Here is a 26,309-nt window from a genome sequence, read left to right on the forward strand (position 1 = left end):
GCCCGAAAGCCCCACTGCTTGCCTTCTCAGGAAGCAAATGATGGATTTCCTCAGAACCAACTCAGGGCCTCCTCCTTCTCTCAAGCTGACTCTGGTGGACCATCCCAGGCTGCAACTCTTTGCTTCCTAGGTCAACAGCTCTTCGGGTGCTCCGCGCACAGGTCTCAGCCCCGAACCTGCCCTGCTAGCCCTCATGACCACTTTTTCGGCCACCACTGCCTATGGCCATCTTTTGGCAAACATTCCCAGATCTTTCCATGAGAGCTCCAATTTACTTAGCATGTTTTTCCTCCGAGTGGAATTTGTTAACTGGAACTCAATTCATACGGACTGTTCTAGTTTTTCATGCAAATCATCCAAAATTACACACCTTGCCCCAGGGATGGGTCCAGGTTTTGTTGGACGTGATCTAGGCAGTATAAAAGCAGGCGCAGGGCCATGGAGCGGCATGCAAGTGACGGGCCCCGAGGCTGAAGCTTCATTAGCTTGGTGGCGAATCCACTTTTGCCCTTATTTGGAGAACTGAATTCCAGCGGGAGCATCGTGCTTTCTCTGCAGCAAGATGATCTATCTCTTGCGATGGCCTATCACTTGTGAGCAGCACAGTTATGAGGAAGAAAATACACACTGGGGACAGAAAGGCCTGGGTTCTGGCTCTTCACTCGCTCTGGGATCTTAAGCATAGTTGTCTAAGCTCATGGTGTTTCGGGTCCCCCAAAATGGAGGTAACGGTGCATCTTTCATCCATGAGCTTGTGAGGGTTACAGAGGTGGCTTTAGTAAAACCTAACACACATAACACACGTAAAAGTATGTCACGCGGGTCACTCGGTGAATGACAAATCAGACTCCTGACACTTGTTAGAATTTGTGTCCTCGAGGGGCGCCTGGGTGGCGCAGTCGGTTAAGCGTCAGACTTCAGCCAGGTCACGATCTCATGGTCGGTGAGTTCGAGCCCCGCGTCAGGCTCTGGGCTGATGGCTCAGAGCCTGGAGCCTGTTTCTGATTCTGTGTCTCCCTCTCTCTCTGACTCTCCCCCGTTCATGCTCTGTCTCTCTCTGTCCCAAAAAAAATAAACGTTGAAAAAAAAAAAAAAAGAATTTGTGTCCTCAACTGAAATCTACCTCACACGGTAAGGTTAGTTAATAACTAACACAAGGCAAGTTAGTTATTTACCCGACAAACGACAGACATAGGACATGCAAGCATATATTCAAAGGTAGTATAAATGTATAAAAACAAGCTGCAAAATAGAACCAGGCTTGGCCTGCACCGGGGGCTAACAAGTATTCTTCTGCACCACTGTGCCGAAGGCATGCGGTGTAACCCAGATGACAACAATGGCTTAATGCAGCAGTGACAGACGAGGAGCATACGAACCTTTTGCAAAACGCTCAGGTATTCTTTGCTTCCTCGTGATACACGTTCTCCTCCCACCTCTATCCCAACCCCCATAACCCACCCCCAGTCCCAGCTGAGAATCGCACTCTCCACAAGAATTAAGGCAAAATACTGAGTTTATTCAGTTGACTTGACCAATCACGCTGGATAAAAGTGCCGGTTTCATTTGCCTGATGTAAAAACGTACTTTAGGTAGGAATACTGACGTAATTACAATGTTAAAAATATGTGTACGTGTAAGAAAGATTCATGAAGGCATTTGCTATAAAACATACACAGTATGCTATTTTAATATACAAATGCTTACGAGGAAGTGTTCAGGAGAGTTACAAAAGTAGCATCATTAAGAATTTAGAAAAGTTCATTTTCCTTAAAGGTCACGTTCTCATCCTTTGGGATGTACAGAAATTATGTGGTTTAACACAGTTTTATCCACATTCAAAACACCATGTTTTAAATGTTTTAAGCATAGCATATACAGTACAAAATGTTTCCATAGGAACATAACAGAACCTGTCACTAGTGGCTTCTGTCAGATGGCTCCTGAATAAGGAGCCATTTTTGAGACACCAGTTCAGCTTATTGCTAGAAGATTCAAGTTGTTCTATTCACCCAAAATATGACGACTTTAATTTATACTAGAATCTACCCACAAAGGCTCAAGGAGTTATAATATACACCCATATATACAAGCCAACTATTCTGAGTTAAATGAAGTTCCCGTACTTAAATCAGAACCAAGAATGGTAATTTCAGGCTAACACATTATCCTTGTGGTTGGTATTTTGTAAATGGTGAGCAAAGTGCACAGTGAATGGAATCAGTCACTAGAAACGATCCTGCCATGAACCCTCAGCTCCCTTTGAGTCATACCATCTGAGAAATGAGAACCTTTAGACCTGGCAGCTACCAGGGCAGCTTCACACATCAAACCCATGGGAGCCATGTGGAGTCACATTCATGAGTCACGGGAGCCCACACGGCCAGCTAACAAATGGCACAGTTCGTTATCCAGAGCCCCAGTGTAGACTCAGCAGGACCAGCTTCCAGGAGACCAACGCTGAGTCTTGATTATTTAGAGAAAATGATAACATCAGTCAGCCATATTCTAGTGTTGGCGGACCCCGTACAAAGTTGAAATAGCCAGCCAGGGCCCCAAGGTCTATGTAGAGGGAACGCTGTCTCTTTAGCATCTCTGATTCTTCAGTGCTTCCTGTGCATGAAGAATCTGAAAAGGAAAACATTGAAAAAAATAAAATAAATGATCAGGTGACATGTTCAATAATAAATACCTGTTCCTTCCGGCTGGGGAGGGGGGGAGTGCAGGGGTGGGGGAGGCGGTACAAGGAAACTTTGGTCTTCATGAAAAAACTGTTCGAGCTATGGTTTTATTAAAAAACGATAGACTTAGAGTTGAACATTATGGGCTAGTTTTGGTAATATGACACAGACAAAAAGGTTCGAAAAAGAGTCACCGATGACAAGAAATTAGCTAGAAATTCTGGCGTATTTTCCAATGCCCCAGATGGTTCTCTTTAAATACAGTAAAGTCAGACAAGAAGACAATGAAATGCAAATAAACATTCCAGGCGTGACATCTGGGTTTGGACCTAAATGGATTAAGAATGCCACAGATTTTAATAATAAAAATAGAAACACTCTCCGTGCATGTTCAGTGTTCCTGGAATGCGTACTGACTTTCCTAAGTGGGAAAGATTCATAGCTGGCAAAGAGGTTTTAGGCAGAGGAAGACAAAAATGCAAGTTGACTTCAGACTCAGTATTTCATCTTGATGTTTCCAACCAAGGACTGATGTGGCTTTGCCGTAACCGAATTAAATAAAAGTCTGTTCAGAACCAACAGCAAAACTACCCTGCTCGATCCGTTTTTAAAGGCACATGATACTCCCTATTGCAAGAAAGCAAGTCAGAGGCAGTTCTCAAGGACTGCGGCTACCTGCATTTGCACTGAACCATGCCCTGATTTGCTGGTCGATTAGCCAATTTTTGTTTTTTTAAATGCTTTTGCTAAACTTCTTGCTTAAATTTCTCAAACAACTCTATGGCACTCGAGAAGTCACTCCAGTTTTTTGTTTCCGAGTGCTTTTGTGCACTCCATCAGAAGTCTGATGCAGACAGAAAAAGAAGGGAAGCAGGGGGGCGTCGGGCACAGGAGGGTGTCCATACCAGCAATGTTCTCTGGAAGTTCCAACTCTTTCCTGCTCAGCAGCCTCTTCCTCTCAAGGAGGGCGGAGTCCAGACTCTGACAGCGCGGCTGATCCTCTCTGGGGGGGTTCAGGGCGTCATGTTTTAACAGGTCTGCTGCCCTCGGGCGGTGATTGGGGTTCCTCTCCAAGGCGGCCTCTATCAACTCTCTCATGCTGGGACTGCAATCATCTGCAATATCTTCCAGCGGAGGCGCCTGCTTGTGGATCTAGCAGCAAACAAGCTCTCTTAAGCACCAGTGGTACGAAAATACACCCTCAACAGGAAGAGCGTTCCAGTTACCAGGACCTGGAAAGGCATTTTGCCTCCCACCGCACGCCCCGCACCATTACAGTCCTGTCTTAACCACGTTTGCCCGGAATGTCTTAAGAGCCCCCGAATTAAACGAATTCTGTGGGTTAACGATGTTCAAGGGTCACCGTGCCGTAACGGGGACGTATCTGCTCTCTCTCGATGGTAAAATGGAAGTTGCAGGGTTCGCTATGTGCCAGGCTGGCTTGGGGATCTACAATCTAACATGTCTTTTCTGAAAGTGGACAAAGAACAGACACAGCTTCTTTGGCTCGGAGATGTATGCTACTCGGACGGCGCTAAGTGGCACTGTAGGATGACACGTATAACAGAATAGCATGCAACTGACGCCCGGTGCAGATTTTAGTAAATTCCCAGCAATGCGTTCTCTGCAGGAATGGGATTCTGCTCCACACGGGAAGAACTTTCCAGTTCCGTCTCATGGGTCACCAGTTCACATCTTCCCCTCGGGTGGGCTACAGGAGGGACGGCGGCTCTCCCGAGCGGGCAGAACTCCCCCGCGCCCCCAGCCCTGGTTGACCCTCTACTTACTATGTACAGGTAGGAGGGATAGGCAGAGCGAGGGTAGCGCTTCACCCAGGGCGGGGTGCCTGTCTGCATGTGGATGAGTGTGGCCCCCAGGCTGTAGATGTCTGCTTTGGTTGAATGACCTCTGCATAGGATCACCTCTGGGCTCATATAAATCTAAAAAAGAAGCAGAAAACATCGGTCTGACTCCCTCCATTTGTCTGGGGGTCCGTTTCCCTCAGCCAGTTCTGGAAGCTAGCTCCTCCAGCTTTACCGTATTTATTGCACGCTTCAGTCCTTCAGAAGACTGTGTCACTGCTGTGTTCCCTGACGCTAGGGACAGTGACACAGACACCCTCGGGGAGCCAGCAACTTGGGACCGAGACGTCTCTGCAGCCTAATGAAAAGCAACGCTTTTGAACATACTGAACACGCGGCAGCCAAGGACCCACCTGGGACACCCACTCGCCAAGGTTCTGGAAGGCACATACCTTGGCTTAATTTTTCTATTAAAACACCAATTCCTTGCATATTTAAATGGATACTACAAATCCACTTTTTCACTTCATGTTTGTCATTAAACTGCCGACCCTCTAATGATCTGCAGTAATAAAAGGTAGCAGAAATACCTAGGGTATTAACACCCATCACACGGGAGAGAAAAACTTAAAATAGCAGGTAACGTTGTAAAAGTGGTCCTGTCATTGATAAGAATTACTTTTTCTTCTTCTCTTTTTATTTATTTTTAAGAGAGAGAGAGAGAGAGAGAGAGAGAGAGAGAGAGAGCACAAGCAGGAGAGGGGCAGAGAGAGAGAGAGATTGACACACAGAATCCGAAACAGGTTCCAGGCTCTGAGCTGTCAGCACAGAGCCTGACTCGGGGCTCGAACCTACGAACCGTGAGATCATGACCTAAGTCAAAGTTGGACATTTAACCGACTGAGCCACCCAGGTGCCCCTACGTGAACTACTTCTCATTTCTACCTACGATGTAGCCGGTGACTAAATATTAAAGGTGTGACATTGTATCACTCTGTAAGTTCTATTTGGTTTCATGCTGGAAAAGTAGGGCTAGTTTCAGAAATAGTTTCTCTAAGAAGCGTTTGCTTCTAAACTTAAAAAAGAAAGAAAGAGAGCAAACACTCGTAGCCAATGATCCATATTTATGGCTGGTACAGACATAGAGTAAATATCCATATTTAGCATTAAGAAATTTTCATGCTGTCCATCATTTGAATATGGAGAAAGGGGTAAGTGTTCCTGGAATATATTTCAGAGTCAATAAGTAAAACAACTGGCTTACAAAAACTGGGGAAATTTCCCAGTTTCCCCATCCTAACCATCCTGAACAGTATCCTACAACACACTTCCTGGCCTCCCTTGCTCATTCTGTCTGTCTGTCTCACCAAACAGGCTACACTGAGCTCCCTGTTCTCAAGCATTTCCTAAAGTAAAGGCGCCGCCTTTGCATCCCAACAGACTTTCTTACTAAATATCATCACAAAGCAAAACGACAGATGCAGCGGGAAGGCTTAGCTGTCGATGGAGGATGCTCGTCTCCTCCCTGCTGGCTTGCTCTCCTAGGCAAAGATCAGGCCACGTATGGCCCGTCGGCGTGGGCGACGTCAGCTCTGGAGGCTGTCAGTGGTGGATTTGGGGATGCAGCGTCCCACCCACCTGGCGACCTGACCGCTGCCAGCGCCGGGCAGGTCCCCCAGAGTTCCGTGGCTCAGAGCTCCTGCTTCCTCAAGCTCTAGGAGAGCGAGAGCGGCAGGGCATGGCGTTCGAGAACTCTTCAGGCTGGCTGACGGCAAGCATGAAACACGCCCAGTGGGAACCATGGAAGCCTCTCGGAGACCTGCACCCCCTCAGGCCTGGGGCACTAGAGCAAGGGAACCTGTCGGTTGGGGGTCAAGGCTTCACCTCTCAACACGTGTATCAGAAACAGAAAGAGACTGTGCAAAGTGTGTGTGTGTGTGTGTGCATGCTCACACGCGCGATGATTAATGTGTTAACCTCTATCAAGTAAGACCAAACACAGACTCAGAAGGAAATAAGAACTTTTAAAAAAGAACCATGCTATAAAAGTTGTTCCAATTAGCTATTTGCATTCATTATTTATTCTTTCTCTCTACCATGTAATTAAAAAACAATAGATTGAACATATGCCAGATTAGCCGTGTTCTGAATCTGAATGCTGGGAGAGAGATCAAAGACAGGTGACCAGTGTTTGCACTTGTGAGTTACACAGCAGGGATCAGAAATCATCTCTGGCTATGCAGTAGCCAAGTAATCAAGTTTCTTTTTTTTTTGTTTTTTTTTTTTTAATTTTTTAATGTTTATTTTTGAGAGACAGACAGACTGAGCATGAGTGGGGGAGGGGCAGAGAGAGAGGGAGACACAGAATCCAAAGCACAGGCTCCAGGCTCTGAGCTGTCAGCACAGAGCCCAATGTGGGGCTCGAACCCACAAACCATGAGATCATCACCTGAGCTGAAGTCAGATGTTTAATCAACTGAGGCACCCAGGCACCCCGCCCCCCGACAAGTGATCAAGTTCTAATGGAAAGTAACTCTGCTCAGTTGACTTTGGCAAATGACATCTTATTGACTCTTCAAAGATGAAGAGTCTTGCTAAAAGCTTTTAATGGTGACTTTACCACCTTACTCATCAAATTTTGACTTGTGAGTACCATACACAGATAGTAAATGCAGGCTGATTTGAAGAAAGTTGATAACTCTGGACATTAAAGTCAGCTGAGCACTCTGTAAAAAGCAATTTACATTTGCTGAAAATAACTCAATCCAAATACTATTTAAGAGCAAACGCTATGCCATTATCTCACATCCAAGCACACACACTCTGTCTGCTAGAGAATCCCAGAGAAGACATATCTTCCTCCAGCCATTGCAAAATGTTCAATTTGATCACACTGCCGGGAAGAGAAAGGTATTTTCTATCTATAATACCATAAATAGTTTGTTTCTCAAACCGACTCCAGGAAAAAGGGTAGAATGTCACGTATCTGAACTTCTGACTAATGCCAAAATATGCTGAAACATTTCCCAAAAAAAACATGTCGTAAGCATTAAGTCTTAATTAGATTTTGTGCTCTGGTGAAGTGTTCTTAAGATCTGGGGACTGAAACATTCTTTTAAAGAAGTTTACAGTTTTCTCTTCTAAATATTACTCTGCTCACAGACAACTTATCAAGGATCCTTTCTCAAGTATTTTCCGGAATAACTTCAGTACTATCAGCAATTTCTGCTGCTGCCCAGGAGAAGTCTTTGCTTTGAGAGAGTTACGAAAAAGCTCCCACAATCTTGGTTTAAGATGAAGTCTGCCTGCTTGTTTTTATACCGCGGTTGTGTTCAGTGCACTGCGCCTACCAGCTGGACTAACGGTTGTCATCTGATTGAACACCAAGACTGACCCGGTGATCTTAAGGTAAAGGTGCAGCCAAGGGCCCTCTCTCCATTTGCTGGGGACATTTTCAGCAGGGAGAGAACCTGGGGCTGGGAGGTTCTAATAGTTAAGCACCCTACCGAGGTGGACACGAACCAGAGAGGAGGCTTCCATACCCATTTACCTTACCATTTGCATCCAACCCCATGCCCATCATAGTCTACTATGAACCAAACTGTTGCTTTTTGAAGAATTCGGGTAACTTTAAAACAGGTCCCTTCACCAAAGAGTGGGGGCTGCTGAAATACCACCAAAGGCATGGTCCCTGCTGGCCTTGTCCAGTGGTCCATCCCTGATACCTACAACAGCCTGACACAGAGCTATGCTCAACAGACGCTTGTTGTATGAATCAACTGTTCAGCCTAATCATGCGTACGTTAAATTAAATACGTTAGCTGAAAGCTCATGCATGCATCTCATTTACATCCAGAAACGGCTGTGGTTTGGTTTTGCTTTTGCTTCACCACTGACTTAATTACAGTTAGTTTGGACCTTCAAATACAATTTATTTGCGCTACAATAAATTTGAGATTCATTACAGGTTCTCTAGAATGAAAGGTAAGCCTAAAATGTGGTTGGTCCTCAATATATACTATTAGTAACTACGTCAGTTATGGCTATACTTGAACCAAGATGGTAATACAAGTTACACTGAGACTATATATATATGTTAGTTATCGTAAAAAGTGACGATATTTAGGCTCCGAAAAAAATTGGTTTAAGTACCGGATCTGTCACTTGCTGAGTAACTTTGGGCCCTTTATTTTATTTTTTTTTTATTTTATTTAAAAAAAAAATTTTTTTTTCAACGTTTATTTATTTTTGGGACAGAGAGAGACAGAGCATGAACAGGGGAGGGGCAGAGAGAGAGGGAGACACAGAATCGGAAACAGGCTCCAGGCTCCGAGCCATCAGCCCAGAGCCTGACGCGGGGCTCGAACTCACGGACCGCGAGCTCATGACCTGGCTGAAGTCGGACGCTTAACCGACTGCGCTACCCAGGCGCCCCTGGGCCCTTTATTTTAACCCCTCCTAGCATATTCCCTTATTGTAAAATGGGAATCCTAATAGTGTTTGCCTACGAGAACGATATTTACCAATAACGAGGTAATTTGTTACGAGGATTAAATAATGTAATTCATTTAAAATGCTAAAATTAGTACTTGGCACAGAGCAAGTGCTCACTAAATATGCTCCAGTGATAATCCTATTTGATGCAATGGTTTTTCACCCCCTTTTCAGTCCTTTCTGCAAGAACGCTAGAACATTTTTTATTTTTACTTTTTTTTTTTTTTTTTTTTTTTTATTTATTGTTGGGACAGAGAGAGACAGAGCATGAACGGGGGAGGGGCAGAGAGAGAGGGAGACACAGAATCGGAAACAGGCTCCAGGCTCTGAGCCATCAGCCCAGAGCCCGACGCGGGGCTCGAACTCACAGACCGCGAGATCGTGACCTGGCTGAAGTCGGACGCTTAACCGACTGCGCCACCCAGGCGCCCCTATTTTTACTCTTAAAAAGACATCGACCATCCCTGGGGGAATAGAATTACCTCTGTTCCACGGAGGTCCTTAGGAAAATAGATATCTTCAGTCATTTGAACACTTAGGCCAAAATCCACCAAAACGGCTTTTGTGGACATGAAAACAATGTTGCTAGCTATAAAAAGAAGACAATTTTTTAGTATCAAATTGTCTATATACCCATAAATAAAACAAAAACATCATCCAAAACAGTGAGTCCCAAATCAGAATAGACTAAAATGCGCTCCCTACCAGGATGATCATATTATACTCAAAAGAGCAGGATAAATCTGGGTGAGAATTTAAGTGAAAATCACTTTAGATATGCCAAGAACGCAGTCGATGTGGGCGTAAATGGTTGCACACACTAATAATGCTCAAGATACAATGGCCAAGTCATGGAAACGATTTAAGGGTACATGATGGATGAGTGGATAAAGAAAATATGATATGTGTGTATATGCAATATAATAGAACGTTACTCGGCCATAAAAAAGAATGAAATCCTGCCTTTCACAACAACATGGAAGAACCTTGAAGATCCAAGTGAAATGACTGAAATAAGTCAGACAGAGAAAGATGAAAGCTGTATGAATCCCACTAGTATGTGCAATCTCAAACAACTAAACTCATAGAAATAGACAACAGATCGTGATGGCCAGGGGCTGGGGGTTCAGGGAAATGGGTGAAGGTGGTCAAAGTGCACAAAATTGCAGTGGTAAAATGAACCAGTTTGGGGGGTAAAATATACACCGTGGGTGACTATAGTTAATAATACTGTATTATATATTTAAATGTTGCTGAGTCGATTAAAAAATTTTTTTTTAGTTTTATTTTTTGAGAGAGAGAGAGAGAGAGAGAGAGCGCACAAGTAGGGGAGGGGCAGAGAGAAAGGGAGACACAGAATCTGAAACAGATTCCAGGCTCAGAACTGTCAGCACAGAGCCCGATGCAGGCCTCAAACCCACAAATGCAAGATCATGACCTGAGTCAAAGCTGGATGCTTAACCAGCTGAGCCACCCAGGCACCCCAAGTCAATTTTAAAAGTTCTCACCACACACACACACACACACACACACACACACACACACACACAAATTATAACTCTGTGAGGTGATGGATGTATTAACTAATCTCATTGTGTTAATCATTTTGCAATATACACATACATCAAATCATTACATCACATACCTTAAACTTACACAATGTTATATGTTAATTAGATCTCAATAAAGCTGGAAAAATATAATGCTTACGAGCTTGGCTTTCAAATTCTAAGATATAAGCATATGATTATCATGCCACTTTCCTAAAATGAAAAAGTAAAATACCCATTTTTTGTTCAAGTAATAGTTTCACTAGTGCGATTTAGCATTAAATATTAAGGGTTTACAGTGGGTCTCTGTGTTGTATTTCCCACCATCTCTTACCCCTAGAAAGCAGTCAGCGAAGGCCTGTTTAACGAATTATTGGCAAAATGGTGTTCAAAATTAAAAAGCCATTTGTTTCCCAAAAACGACTGGACTCTGTGTGTGTTTAAAGTAAATTACTATTTTTGAAAGCCTTATTAACAAGGGCATAGCCAGGACTCAACAGATGTGTGGCTCTAATCTTCCACAACTGGATAATCCTCCTTCCTTATGACTTTGAAAGCTTTAGTGACCCTATTGGGTTCTAAAACACGTTTCAGGAGCGCAGGGGAGGACAGTGAAAAGTGCTCCAGGGCAGCTGTCCTCCCCTTCACTGAGGATCTTTGGATTAAAGACAGGAGGAGTCCATTTGCCTCCTATCTAAGAGCCTAAAAGGTTCACATGCAAAGGTTACTCACGTTTAATATCATGATGAATCACTTTCTTTGAGTGCAGAAAATCAAGTCCCTTGAGAACATGCTTTGTCACCCAAATAATTTCAAATTCTCTCATTGGTCCACAGCTCTCCAGTTTCTCTAGGACAGACCCTCCCTCGCCTGCTTCCATGAAGAGGTGCACGGTTTCACCCCATAGGACTGCGCCATATAACTCGGCAATGTTCTCATGCCGGAAGCAAGCCTGGATTTCCACATCGGATGGCTTAAATTGATCTACTGGGATCTAGAACACAGAAATACTAGTAAGATGCTAACCAACCCAGGACAGTGAAAAAATATCTATAATAGAGGTCAACCCACAAACCAGAAGGCAAATAAATGCCCCCAAGGATCCCTCAAGGATCTGCATGAAATTATACTGCCAAGTTCAAATAATGTTGACTTCAAACCTGCATTTACATTATGTCCGCTTTAGATGATGGCTGGGGCCTGGGGGCTTGGGGAAATAGGTGAAGGTGGTCAAAGCGTACAAACTTGTACAATTCACAAGAAGAAAATAACAAAATATAAAGTATTATTTTCATTTAAAATGTAGCAATCCAACCAAAGAATTATCCATGATTGAATCGAAAGGGTGATAATTTCCCATCCATTTTACATACACTTTCTACGGCACCTAGATTTTTAGGCTCTAGCATCAATATTTCAACTTGTCACGAAATAATATGATGTCTTTGGATCCACAGCTCATGCTCTAGCATTGGCCATCTATTCTATGGAAAATCAAAGTTACTAATAAAGAAAAAAGTAGATCTTTCAGTGCAGATGGAAATGGAATGTCTCCAAAATCTAGTGTTAGACAAAGAAAGCAAAATGCAAAAGTACGTATTTTATGCTCCCACTTGTAAAAAACTTTTAAGCTATACATACACATGTCCACAGACATTTGGAAAGACACAGAACTCATTAACAGTAGCTGCCTCAGCCAAAGGGGTCTCATTCTTCAATCTACATTCTTTTGAATCTGCTAGGGGTTGTTAATCACCCTGTATGTTCTTAAGACAAAAAAATACAGCTTAAAAATTGAATGTCAGTACTCTGAGAACAACAAAGGTATTTTTTCATGCCTTTTCTGACAAAACTGTACAACAGGGCACTTTGGTTCTAAGCTCTTTCTAAAATGTCCCCAGATTCTTTTAAGACAACTGAGACACATCTCCTCTAAATGCAACCTTCAAATGGCTTGTGATAATACCTCCGTTTTTCCTTTTGATAACAGATACTCTAGCAAATCTCTTTGAAGGAATAAATGAGGCCAGTATATTGGTGAGCTTTTAATTACAATAACATAGACTAAGGCCATAGTCAACAAATCAAAAGTGACTTCAATTTATTGCACTTCTAAAAACCTTTGAAAGTAAAACAGACATACAAAAAAGCACAAAACTGGTTAACTAGCAAATTCAACGAATTTTCAGCATGTAACTACCACCTGGATCAAGAAGCAAAACTCTACCAGCACCCCAGGAACCCCTTCCTGACCTCCGCCAGTCACTGCCTCCCAAGGGCACCCACTATCCTGACTTCCAGCAGCATGGATCTATTTAGCCTATTTTGGGCCTTTATAGAAGTGGAATCTCACAGAGCAGATTGCTGTCTGGCTGTTTTGGCTTAACATGTCTTTATGAGTTTCATCTACGTTACTACAGGTGTAAATCATGTGTTCTCTTCACTGTACAGCATCCCATTGTATAAAGAGACCATGCTGCAACATCTAGAAACTTTCCAGTTTGGGACTATTACAAATAGTGCTCTGATGAACATTCTAGTACACAGCTTTTGGTGACCACGTGTACATGCCTATGGGGTGTGTACCTATAGGAGCAGAATTGCTGGGTCATGGGGTGTGTATACGTGCCCAGCTTAGGCAGGTACATGTCCAAAGCAGGGGTACCTCAGCAATGACCGTTTAATAACAAGTGATGGCATCTTTACAAGAATTGGCCTATTTAAGTTCATCCCTTTATTATTTTTTATTTTCTTTTAAGTTACTATTTATTTTTGAGAGAGAGAGAGAGAAGGAGGGAGGTAGGGGGAGGGAGAGAGAAAGAGAGACAGGGCATTAATGGGAGGTACAGAATGAGAGGGAGACACAGAATCTGAAGCAGGCTCCAGGCTCTGAGCTGTCAGCACAGAGCCCAATGCAGGGCTCGAACTGATGAACTATGAGATCACGACCTGAGCCCAAGTCAGACACTTAACTGACTGAGCCACCCAGGGGCCCCTAAATTCAGCCCTTTAATCTACAGTCTTGAGAAGCCTGGCAGCTTGCCCAGCTTCTGCTTCCCTACCTGGCCCCTTCCCCAGTGGGTGGGATTAAAGGAGCAGCACAGAGATTTGCTCCTGCAGGATAGCTCCCCTCCACTCCACCCTACCACAAGAGGGATGATGATATCCAAGCCGGGTACAGAAGCCAGCGGCATTTTCTTTTTTATCAAGGCAAACTAGAGTAAAACCAACTATGCACTTAAGCAGAGTTAGGGGCTGAACAGCCACAGGCAGCAAGCAAATCCAAAAGGGGAAAAAAAAAAAAAAAGGAGACAGCAAAAGGAAAAGAGGATGAAAAAGAGAAAGAGAAAGATGAAGAAAGAGAAAAAGAGAAAAGGTGCCTTTGGACAGGGCACCCTTACATGAGATCCAGTCAAATGGTAACAACTTCTGAGTAATGCAAACGAGTAAGACCCACAATACCGAACATAGGAACATACGAATAGTAAGTACTATTTTTATCTCCATTTTACAGGATGTCTGGTTATAAAGTACATACCAATTTACAGGCCATTCTTTTCTTAGTCTTTATATCTTGTGCTAAGTATACTTTTCCAAACGCCCCCCGAGGTATGAAATCAGAGCCAATATTCCTGTAAGTCAGCTTCCAAGGGATGAGGAGAACATCAGAGTCTATTTGATAGCGTCCATTTTGGGGAGTGATTACCTACAACAACAACAAAAAAAGGTGGGAGGGTGAGAACTTCAGCAAACTCCTTTTCTAAGACACACCCTTCAGACTGGTTACTTTAGATTGCATTCCTCCACGCCATGTTTGAAATTAATGTCACTGTTGTGTAATCCTAACAGTGTACAGAGACTATATTTAGAGCTGCAGCAAGACAGAGAAAGCATGTAACAGAAACACATCCCTGGTTGGACCTGATCGTATTTCCACCTACTGGTGAGTAATTAATTGTCAAACAAAACTTTAAAAATTATTTATCGAAGGGAGCATGACTACAGCGACCAAAAGGCTGAAAATAAAGATTGCATAAATATAAGCTGTGACTGCAAGTTGACTTGCTTCCAATTAAAATGTGCTAACCTGTTAGTCTGCATAGCTATTACTCACACATGACGCATACAGAGAGAGCATGGAAATCAACTGGTGATCGTGGAGGATTCTGGAAAATAATGTGGTATGCCAGGGCTATGAGTTGACAGTGCTGCGTAAATAAAGTAAGGGCAGAATTATCCCTCATCTACTCGCCCACTGAATAATTTACTGAGCGCAGATTGTGTGCTGGCCACTGTGTTCGGTGGTGAGGAGGCAGCTATGAGACCCTTAACCTCCAAGAGCTCCCGAGCAGGCAAACACACTGGGAGGTTTCAAAACCAATCGATTCAAATATTAAAAGAGATGAATCCCGGGGCACCTGGGTGGCTCAGCTGGTTAATGGTCCAACTCTTGATTTCAGCTCTGGTCGTGATCTCAGTTCATGGGTTCGAGCCCCGTGTCAGGCTCTGAGCTGACAGTGTAGAGCTTGCTTGGGATTTTCTCTCTCTCTCTGCCCCTCCCTAACTTGCACTCTCTTTCTCAAAATAAATAAACTTAAAAAAATAAATAAAAGAATTGCATCCTGGTAGCAGTGTGGACTGCAAGGGTATGTGCTTTTGTCAAAACTCAACAAAACGGACAATTAAGGTCTCTGTATTTTGCTGCACATCAAGAATATCTCAATTGTAAGAGAGCAAAAAATTACAAGGGGAAATAATTATAATTATAATGAAAACAAAGTAATAAGATAGTCCACGGGAATTATGACCTGGAGCACATGCCTAAAACAGGTTTAAAATATTCTTTCAAGGGATAAATGGTCTCAAAAATACAAATTTTTCCTCACTGCAATTAGCAGTATTAGGACTTCAGTTTAGGAATTCAGGAACTATGAAACTGTCATGACATTAAGTTATTTCAAGTGCAGAAGAGGCCAAAGGGGAACGTGGACCACATGGGAAAAGAATGAACACCTGATTCATGTGCAGATGCGTGGGCCTGTCGTAAGGTCACTGCCGCGGGAATAGTTCTAATAATCCCAGGGTTATTCATTGCGTCTCCATTACCGCCTATCTTAGCTGCACCCCCCCCCCCCAACAGATGCGTGTGCTATTAGTCAGGCAGCGAAGCAGAGGACAGCTCCAATACTAAGAAGTGTGAAGTCACTAAATTTAAAATGAAATATTTCCTGAGCACTCCCCGGAGCCAGCTCCTGCACGGAGCCCCAGCAGGAAATCGAATACGAATACTTACGACAGCCCATAGACTTGCCTCGTTTGAAATATGACCTCCTTTCGAGAAGTGTCTCACCTCCAGTGACTGGAGGCCTCTTTTTACAGCACGCTAAGAACGTGATAAATTTAGTCCCTTTCCACATTTAGACAGAACCATACCCACGGCACTCCACTGCACATGCTTATTGCTTCTTTCTTGTTATTAAATATTTACATATCCCACGTCACCTAGACTCCAGTTATCCACTTCAGGGTATCATTGGCCTTCGCAGAAGTTTTACTTCTGTCCAACTTTGTTATCACCCAACCTGATCCAAGGGATAAAGGAGAATAACAGCAGCCGTATGTTGGGTGATTAATTAAAAAAAATTTTTTTTAAGTTTATTTTTGAGAGAGAGAGAGAGAGACACGGAATCCAAAGCAGGCTCCAGGTGCCGAGCTATCAGCACAGAGCCTGACAGGGGGCTCGAACTCACGGACCACGAGATCATGACCTGAGCTGAAGTTGAATGCTCAACCGACGGAGCCACCCAGGTACCCCTGTTGGGAGCTAATTACAAACCAGGCTCTGTCCTGCGGCCTCATCAAAGGCTCACAACGATCCTGTGAGGTAAGTACTATTTTTATCTCCATTTTACAGATGAGGAAACCTGTTTCAAGAGGTTAAGTAACTCACTAGGCAATGGCAGAGTCAGGATTCGAACTCAGGTCTGTCTGACCCCAAAGCCACAGCTCTTGCGTGCCTCTGATCTTCTAGAAGACTGGAATTAAAGCTAAGCCATGATCAAAAGCCAGTTATTAAAAGTCTGCACTCACAAGTCACTGAGCACTTAGCCTTCGCCTCTTTAGAGGGAATACCGCCGAGTTCCTCCGGCCCGATTTTGCAATCTTGCATGTTCTGGGGACCCTCCTCCGAGGGCCGGTTCTCCTTTGATGATAAACCCCAAAACACACAGTGTGATACGCAAGCACCAACTAGTCTGTAGTTCTGCAAAGTCCCTGGTTCTTCCCCTGGCCCTAGACCTTCCCTTATTTGGGTTTGCAATGTGTTTTTTTTTTTTTCCTTCTTCTTCTTTTAGGGTCCCTGCAAGATAATCTTCTGGAAGTCCACGCTGCTCATCTTTTGCCAGTTCTTCAGCTTACCAAAGCCACCATTAAGCACAGACATACAAGCACACTTTGGATCTCCTCCAGATCAGTGACGCTCAACAATACTGGGCCCAGCAGCAGGACTTGAGAAAAACTCTTAGGTATTTTAAGAAGAATAAACTCCGTAGGGAGCCTGTGTTTATGGCTGCTACAAAACAAATACAACTTAGAAGAGGCATATTATGGGGAACACAGGCAAAGCTGGCTCTTTTCCACTCTGCTGATCACACAACAAAGGGACTGCCACATTCAAGTTCTGGGCTGTAAGACAGGCACTGACCCAGGCTTGAGTTCAGAAGGTGCTGCCCAGGTGACAACGACAGTTAATGATCCAGTGAGTGACAAGTAGCAGACACAATGAGAAGTGTTTGGGACAGAGGAGAGAAGATGTGGGGAACATTAAAGTTTCAAAATACTGGAAAGACTGGGGCACCTGGGTGATTCAGTTGGTTAAGCAACCAACTTTGGCTCAGGTCGTGATCTCATAGTTCGTGAGTTCGAGCCCCATGTCAGGCTCTGCGCCACGGAGCCTGGAGTCTGCTTCGGATTCTGTGTCTTCCTCCCCCTCTCTGCCCTTCCCCGGCTCATGTTCCGTCACTCTCTCTCTCAAAAATAAATAAACGTTAAAAAAATAAATAAATAAAATATAGGAAAGACTGTCCTAAGGAAGGAGAGTAACAGCTGTGGACAACAATGGCCATGACAACAGCTGGCATCCTTTCAACACTCACAATACATAAACAGCTCACGTGCCTTCATTATTTGTCCCACACGACACCCCCACAGAGTAAGTGTTACGATGCTGCCCATTTTACAGATGAGTCAACTGAGCCATCGAGGGGTGTAATGACTAGCCCCAAATCACAGAGCTAAAGCCAGAGCTGAAATACACACCCAGGCACTTTCATTCATGGGCCTGCACCCTCACACTACCCAACATATACACCTTTTTATGGCTGAAAAGTAGGACTAGGGCTAAGGGGACTCAGAGACAGATTTTAGTTCTCTAGAAGGAAGGACTTTCCTACAGTCGGAATGGGCTAAGTATGAAACTTAATGCCCCAGCATGCGATCAACTCTTCGTCACGGGACATTTTCAGGCACAGACCAAAATGTTCCAACAATTATTGGATAGACCGGGGTGATTCCAGCATCAGACAAAGGGCTTGACTCAAGTATCTTTAAGGGTTTTTTCAGGCCTGAGAAGCCATGAGCGAGCCCTCTGGGGCCCTGCAGCGCCCATACAATCACCAATGAGCCTGGTGTTGGCAACCCATTTTCGGTTATTCATCCCCCACTCCGGTTATGAATTGGTCTGGAGTGTAAACAACTCACAGCACTGTCATACAAAGCAATGCCCAGGTTAGTCTACAAAAGCTTCTTCTCCAGGTCCCGCTGGACGTGGGTGGAATCTTTATGAATATTATTTTTAGAAAAATAGCACGCACTTGCATACGCGTGCAGGCCAATTAGATGCCTAGGCTGGGGGATATTTTTGCAATTCCTGGTCCTCCGCCCAGTCTCATTAACTCCACGGGCTTTATTGTTGTTGGTTGCCAGAAACACACCACGTCTCCATGCCTCTGGGCTTTCGTATGTGCCATTCCCTACACCTCGAACACTCTCCTCCTCTCTCCATCCCCTTTTATCTGGAGGACTCCAACTAGAGAGCTCAGGCACCAATTCCTTGTAGAAGCCTGTCTGGCATTGTCTCTTCCCCCTCCCCACCCTCACGGCTATGTAAAGTCAAGGCGTCCCGTCTGAGCAGCCCCACTGCAATCAAGGTGTAGTTGTACTGGGAAGTAGCACACTGCATTCATTGTAATTGCCTGTTTACTTTTCTCCCACATTCACCAGACAGTAAGCTACCCGAGAGCACAGATTCTTCCATACTGGATCTATAGCACCTGGAAAAGGACCTGATACGCTGTAGATATTTGACCTACGTCTAGCGAATGAATGGATGAATATTGGAAAGGAAAGCATTTGGTCCATGTGTAGATGCACTTCATAGATCAATTTGACTTCGGAATCTATCCGGCTGTTAGATAATTAGCTATCGTTTTTTAAAGCAAAGAGACAGCAGCAAATGAAGCCCCGAGTGGAAAAGCTTTGATAAGGGTATTAGGAGGGCCACAGGAAGACAAAGGTCTTACCCAGGGGATGGTTCCCAGGGGAGCACCACATGAGGATGAATGGGAGTCAAAAGCCAGCTGTGCCTCCTTCCTCATCTTGTCTCCGACTGCCAAAGACCAAGCCCTGCAAATCACGATTCCTAAGCCATTATTTATAAAGCACAGGCCTGGCATAGGTTACTAGCAGTCACGGGAGGTATCCGATTCTGAAGCTTAGTGACAGAAAAGTCAACCACAGTCCCGAGAGCCACCGACCACTGGGCTGATTTGCCCAGGGAGGCCTGGTCTACATTCCTGTGGATTTTAAGGTTCTTCTGTTATTCTACTCCAGTTTTAAATCTCCTTGCTTTATGTTCTTGATCATTTTTATTTTTTATTTTTTATTTTTTTAATTTTTTTTTTCAACGTTTATTTATTTTTGGGACAGAGAGAGACAGAGCATGAACGGGGGAGGGGCAGAGAGAGAGGGAGACACAGGATCGGAAACAGGCTCCAGGCTCTGAGCCATCAGCCCAGAGCCCGACGCGGGGCTCGAACTCCCGGACCGCGAGATCGTGACCTGGCTGAAGTCGGACGCTTAACCGACTGCGCCACCCAGGCGCCCCTTGATCATTTTTAAATTGAAAAGCTTTCTAAAGTCTTAAAGGTCCCTGCTTTTATCATCTGTCCTATTCTTAAATTTTCTCCTGAATAAGCATCCGTTCATTTATAGAGCACGGGCCCCATGGCAGGGACTGGCAACATACTACTCTCAGGCTTTGCTGATAAAATTGCTACTTCCTTTTAATGTCTTTGTTTCTCCCCTTTTCTGCATTGGCTCCCCCCCCCACCCCCACTCAAACCCTTCCAGAAGCTATTTCTTTGTATTCTTTATAATTTTCCTCAATTCCTTTCTGTACACCCCCAATGAACTTCTATGGCCCATCTCTCATCAATCTGATGGACCGGAGGAAATGTTCCTAAGTCTCTACATATTTATAAGCAAAAGAATTTTGTGTATTCTGCGTGTGTTCCTTTAAAATACCCATCTTAACATATGCATAGATTAAAAAAACATACAATTATTTCTCATTATAGGTACTTTTTAACCAGAACTCTCCACCTATCTTTTAGTTACGAAAACACGTAGTGCTCCTAGCTGAGGATTACCTCCACGTAGAAGAAGAACTAATATTATCAAGGTAAAGTACTTCGTCAACTGTTACCTACAACTTGGAACCAAAGCAAGTCACGCAAGGATGCAAAACGTAACCTTGCTCCAAACTGAGCTAGAGCTGAACACGACTGGTTTCTAACAAAACAGTATACTACAAAGCTGACCTAAATTACTGTGTTGTTTTTTAATTGAATGCAGTACACAAAACAAAACAAAAAAAAAAAAAGAAAGAAAGAAAGAAAGCAAAACCCAACAACGCAATAATTAAGTACTTTGTCCAGACTCTAATCATTCAACGCTGACCTTCCCCCGACAATATCCATTTTGCCACATAGATGCACCAAAGGAAAAGGAGTTACTTTCATCAATATACACATTTTGCAGGTTATTACCTCCTCCTTTGCCAATTGTTCTTTTTAAAAAATTCAGTGACTTTTACCCAGCACCTACATTCACCTCTGACCCACTAAGACTGCCAGAATCCCAGACCCACCCAAACACATCATCTGATCAACTTCTGTGACAAAGTACTGTCACAACATTTTGGATTATTTGCATACCTGGTATGACTAAGGAGGTATTTCATTTGTCATTCATACTTTGCCAATTAAAGAGAGTGAATCTGTGGATAGCTATTTATGGCCTGCAAACTACATTTCTGCAAGAACTCAAGTTAGCCAGTATTAACATCGGGACATTCCCAAGATGTGATAAGAGACGAGCAAAAAATTCAGCTTTCAAAAATATTAATTAAAGTCTGCATCCCCCTCTCAGATGAAGGATTCTCATTAAGGCTTTTTCTTCTGCCTAACTAACGAATGAACTTGTTAATGAATTGTTAGGTTAAAATACATTCTTCTTAATGGCCTGTTTGTACAACGGACAGATGGAAAAGGTTCTTTAAGTGGAACTCCTAATGAAGACCTTTCCTGCATCTTTAACACAGAGGTGATTCTCACGGACACCACATTTTTAAAAGTCATACCTGGCAGCCAGTCTAAGCCTGGTTCAAATGCCCCTCTGCATTAAGTGAAGCTGCCGTAGCAAAGCTGAACCCACAGCACTCAACGATCGGGAAAAAACATACCATATTTAATAAAATTCCAGATTCCTGTGGTCGGTGTCCGTAAAAACGCTTTGCCGTGTTGGATATATGGTTTGCAAAGGCAAGCAAATCCTCCACGGTGCCATATCTGACGGAGGACAACCAAGGCACCTCCTGGCCACTGAGCAGCAGAGATTCTGTACGCTCCTTGTTTTGATTACTGTCTTGACACATGGTCATCAGACTGGGCTCATAAACCGCTGGCTCTTCACTCGTGTAAAGATTTTCCATAATGTCTATGACATCGGACACGTTCAAGTGTTTAATTAATAAATCGATCTCTTCTTTATCGTCACTTCCAGTGCTCATGTACTCCATCACTGTTGCGCTTTTTAGAGAGTCTGCAAAAGAAAACAGGAACGCTTAGCGACGGTGTTTGTATTTGCGATTAAGATCAATGGGAAACTGACATAAAAGGATTGGGAACAGGCTTCCATGTGCCTGTTGGTGAAAGGAGGGCTCTGTGTCAACAGTGTAAATTCAAGTTGACAGTGAAGAAAGGGACCTTAGATAACCTTTAGTCCAGCTGTTCACTTTACAGAGGGGAAACCTGAGATCCAGAGAGCTTACTCCTTACTCACTCACTCACTCACTCACTGAACTGGTGGCATCAGCTACAGCCACTGAAAACAAACCTTCAGGAAATACCAAGGCTCCTGGCCCTTGACAGCTTCCAACCCTACCGTTCCCCCAAGAGACCAACCCTCCCCGCACAGATCTCTGTGGCTTCCCAGCCTTGGGTGACTTTAAAGAAAAAGAACAATTTTATCAAATTCAGGAGCTCACTTGGCAAATACAATTCAGGCCTTGGAGCCAAAAACATGTAAAACGGATTCTAATGTGAGTAAGCAGATGGTGATCGGTCAAGTTTCAGGAATAATTCTGATGCAAATGAGTTAAACACCTCCTGTAGACTGGGGACCACAAGCTTCAAATCCTACCAGCCAGGAGTGTGAGAGAGGGGAAGATTTCTTTTAGCCTGTGAAATCAGCCGTCCCCTCTTGAGACCAGAATTCCTTAACAGCACAAAGCGTGTATCTCAATGGCCCAAGAAAGCTAATCTAATACTTAGATTGATCACCCTCTAGAAGTTGTGGTGTTATGGAGAGGCCTACAAAGCCGAATCAGTCCTAAGCAAGACACGTGTAAGGCCAGCTAACTACATACCTGCTAATATTGTATTTCAGTTCTTATTTGCAAATCGGGGCTACACCTCGGGATCCATAAATGAGAAAAAGAAGGTAAAGCAAAGGTAAAAAAAAAAAAAAAAAAAAAAAAAAAGAGGCTGTTCCTCAGGATTTTAGAACAACTCCGTTCTAGCCAGAGGATTAAAGATAAAAAGATTTACTTAAGACTTCTAAGAGAATTCAGAGGCATGAATGTCTCCCTGACCTATGGTGCTCCTGAAGGCACAGCCTCTCTGAAAGATGTTTCTGGTTCTTTTCTTTTTTAATATTTGTTTAGGTTTATTTATTTTGAGAAAGAGAGAAAGAGAGCACAAGTAGGGGAGGTGCAGAGAGAGAAGGAGTAAGAATTCCAAGCAGGCTCCTGACTGTCAGCGCAGAGCCAGATGCTGGGCTCGAACCCATGAACTATGAGATCACGAGACCATGACCTGGACCCAAATCAAGAGTCAGACACAACTGACTCAGCCACCCAGGCGCCCCCATGTTTCTGGTTCTTAAAAGCACAACCGTTTAACACCTCCAACACTCCATGCTAAAGCCACGGGCCTCCACCTAACTGGAGCTCAAGTACAAAGCTCCAGGAAATGTTCTACCTCGGGGACCCACCTGCAACACAGGAACCCACCGCTGGCCTCGGAGTGAACTTCATTTGAGAAAAGAACCAGGCAATCTGGTGTCGCTAGTCACTTACTCCGTGACCATTTTCTGCTGCGCAAGTTGTGTCGGCAGAGAGCAATCCCACACCCTGCAGTCTGATGCTCCACTTGGCTCAGACTGCTGGGGATGGGCTCCCAGCGCCTCCTTCACTGCCTCCCGACCTTGGGCAAGCACCTGAACCACTCTGCACCTCTACTTCCCCTATCTGCAAAATGGAAGCATAACAGCACCTACCTCATAGGGCGGTTGTGAGGTTTAAAGAAGTTCAGGTGTGCAAGGTATCTGCTGCATGGTTAATAAGCTCTGTCATCTGTGGTTGCTGGTCCCTGCATAAAAGAAGTACTGAGTCAGACTCCTGGCTTTGCAGATACGCTTAGGCCTTTCTTATCTGCAAATGGGATGTGGCTACCAATCCCCGGGGCTTCTTCACTTTTTTTTTTTTTAATGCTTATTTATTTTGAGAGAGAGAGAGAGCTTCAGACGGAGAGACAAAGTGCCAGTGGGGGAGGTGAAGAGAAGAGAGGGAGACACAGAATCCGAAGCAGGCTCCAGGCTTTGAGCTGTCAGCACAGAGCCCGACGCGGGGCTCGAACCCACGGATCGCGAGATCATGACCCGAGCGGTCAAAGTCGGGTGCTCAACCGACTGAGCCACCCAGGCGCCCTCAGGGTTAGGTTCTAAAGGCTGTATCTAGAATAAGAGACAAAATGAAAAAAAAAAGGTAGAAACCTCTGAAATGCTTTGATAGCTGTTACCACCACAGTTATATCTAGAGAGCTCCTCTCAAAGACCTCCCTGTGTCTTTGAGAGAGACTGTGATGCAGGCTCTTGGAGTCTTGAGTTATGAAAGGAATTTCTTAGGTTAATGGAGGAACATTCGCCTTGAATTTCGTTGGGCCATTCGGTTGCAGTTTCTGCCTGTAGAATTTACTGAGAAAAGGAAGTTAAAGCAAAACCAGCCTGACTGAGGACCCCCGCTGGCTTGAAAAGTTCCAAGGCTCCTGGACTTAGCAAATGGCTGACTGGAGAGAAAATAAAGTTCCTAGTAGCAACGTGACTCAGGAAAGAAAGAGAAAAAAAAGTCCACGCAGTTTACAAGTCAGATGATCCAGAGAGGAAAGACAGGTTTTGATTTTTACACTGTGCAGAAAGTCTCAAGCATTCATACCCGAAGCCTAGGAGGTTTGAGTGCACACACTCCTAAGTTTCCTGATGAGGGAGGGGGGAAGGAAGAGAGGAGGAGCAGAGGAGAGGGAGAGGGGGAAGGAGAGAGGGAGGGCAGGGGAGGCGGAGGAGTGCAGGACACTGAAGCCAGGCCTAATTCCTTAGCAACACAGCCTCCTGCCACGCAAATCAGTGCACCCCAGCAACCCCAGGACCCGGCAGCCTGCTAAAGGCCCCTGCTAAAGCCTCAGCACTTTCAGGCCTTAATTAAGCAGACAACACGCTTAATGATTTCAGAGTTCTACAGATGACTACCCATGTAGAAAAAGCGTGGCTTGTGAAGCTGTTCTATTTCACCAATAAAGACTCTCCCCCACAGAGGTTACTAAAAAAAATCCTCATGACGCCCCCACTTGTCAACGGAGTGGACAAACACAACAATCTTAGATATGGAGAAATGGGCAGATACAGCCCAAATTATTTGCTTTGAATTATTTCAGAAATCAGCAAGAGGAAATCCTACCGTAAGCATTAACATTACCCTCTTGGCTACTTCTATTTGTGTAAACAAAAGTTGAGAAATCCCTAGCAAGTGTGAATGAAAAATGGCCAAGGTTATCGGCATATGCCTCTGCCTAACAAAGGATAATTACGCCTTGTGTTACCTCCCACTCGAAAGATTTTTCTGCCAGTTTTCGGCACATTGCCCCTCGGGGCCCACCTCTTATTATATCTATCTTCTCCAAAAGCCCCAGAATTACACATTCTAGCTGTAGACGAGCACAGCCAATCTGCTTCCAAACCTCTAGATACCTCAACTATCCAGTTTGCCTTGTAAGAAAGAAAAAGTCCTCAAGGGCCATCTGCCGGAAGTAAGGCATACAAACCTCAATCCATCAGAGTTGGGATCAGATTATATTCCATTTGGCAAATACGTGAGACTCAGGCTACAGACGCCTAATGCAACTGTAGTAGTGTTTCTTTCCCTGTTTTTATTAGGAGCACTTCTTAATTCTGTGCCAAAATCTCTTCCCGAAAGTGAAATAGACGTTTCTCTTAAAGACACCTCCTGGCCTTCCTTGTCAACTTTTGGGACGATCCCTATGCACGCCTTTCTTTCTAAGCGTCGTTCTCCGCCCAGACACAGAAGAATTTCGGAGCTCTGATATCGCATGACCAGCGGGAAACATCCGTGAAATAACTTTTTCCTTAACACTCTCTCTTAGACCAAAAGCCCAGCATTCACGTTCTGCTACAACGACCCTTTAATCGCAGAAGAGCGTCCGGGTTACATAAGCACGAAATTAAGTTTCAGCTATTCAAAAAGTTCTCTGCTCCGCCAACCGCCAACCCCGTCTCCCCTCCTCCTATTCTCCAAAGCCCGGGAAGCCTACCAGGACTTGTAAATGATAAAAGCCCCCACGATTTGGGCGGGCGGCTGCCGGGTCTCCAGCCTCCGAAGCGCACTCGCCGGGGTCGGCGGGGAGAGTGCGGCCGGCCGGGCGGCGTACGCAGCGGGAGGCGCGGTGACAGCGGGTCTCTGCGTCCCCGCGCACTGCTCGGACCTAACCGGCTCGCGCGCTAGGGATCCGGGAAGGAGGAGGAAGGGGGAGGAGTCGGAGTCTGCACCCCGTGAGACCCTTGCGCAAGGTGCTTTCCAGCTGTGCCGGCTGCAGCCGGGACGCGCGCGAACCGCGGAAGCGCAGCAGCGCGGGCGGCGGCCACGCCCCCACCTCCCAGAGCCCCGCAGTTTGCCCCTCAGTCGGAGGTGGGGGGGGGGGCGCGCCACCAGGAGGGCTGCGACCACAAAGACCCCCCCCCGGAAGCCCCCGAATGCAGGGTTACCTGGCGGACGGAGCGCTGCAGCCGCGGCCCCACGACGGCTCGGTGCGCCGCTGGTGGCCGGCCCACCGGAGTCGGGCGCGCAGGGGCAGCGAGATCCGGCGGCAGCAGAC

General features: G+C 44.8%; 1 protein-coding gene and 1 long non-coding RNA gene across 4 annotated transcripts; one reads left to right on the plus strand and one right to left on the minus strand.

Annotated features, from left to right (window-relative positions):
* Positions 1-1,498: 1,498 nt before the first annotated feature.
* On the minus strand, positions 1,499-26,309 carry MAP3K8 (mitogen-activated protein kinase kinase kinase 8). Of its 2 annotated transcripts, none has more exons than XM_043564858.1 (9): positions 26,200-26,309; positions 23,425-23,516; positions 21,329-21,687; positions 14,066-14,233; positions 11,260-11,521; positions 9,460-9,566; positions 4,469-4,621; positions 3,587-3,833; positions 1,499-2,628 (listed from the first exon to the last, which is right to left on the minus strand). In XM_043564858.1, exons 3-9 carry the CDS (start codon positions 21,662-21,664, stop codon positions 2,498-2,500), a joined length of 1,404 nt encoding a protein of 467 aa, XP_043420793.1. In that variant the 5' UTR covers positions 21,665-21,687; positions 23,425-23,516; positions 26,200-26,309; the 3' UTR covers positions 1,499-2,497. The 2 variants fall into 2 exon arrangements, with proteins under 2 accessions (XP_043420793.1, XP_043420792.1); XM_043564857.1 differs by lacking the exon at positions 26,200-26,309 and adding an exon at positions 25,749-25,992.
* LOC122473981 lies at positions 7,529-14,470 on the plus strand. 2 transcript variants are annotated; one of them, XR_006294754.1, is made up of 3 exons: positions 7,529-7,891; positions 11,364-11,540; positions 14,377-14,470. It is a non-coding gene; the product is annotated as an uncharacterized LOC122473981 (long non-coding RNA). The 2 variants fall into 2 exon arrangements; XR_006294753.1 differs by lacking the exon at positions 14,377-14,470 and having other exon boundaries at positions 11,364-11,654.

Source organism: Prionailurus bengalensis, chromosome B4 (assembly GCF_016509475.1).
Source record: "Prionailurus bengalensis isolate Pbe53 chromosome B4, Fcat_Pben_1.1_paternal_pri, whole genome shotgun sequence".
Taxonomy (NCBI): Eukaryota; Metazoa; Chordata; class Mammalia; order Carnivora; family Felidae; genus Prionailurus; species Prionailurus bengalensis.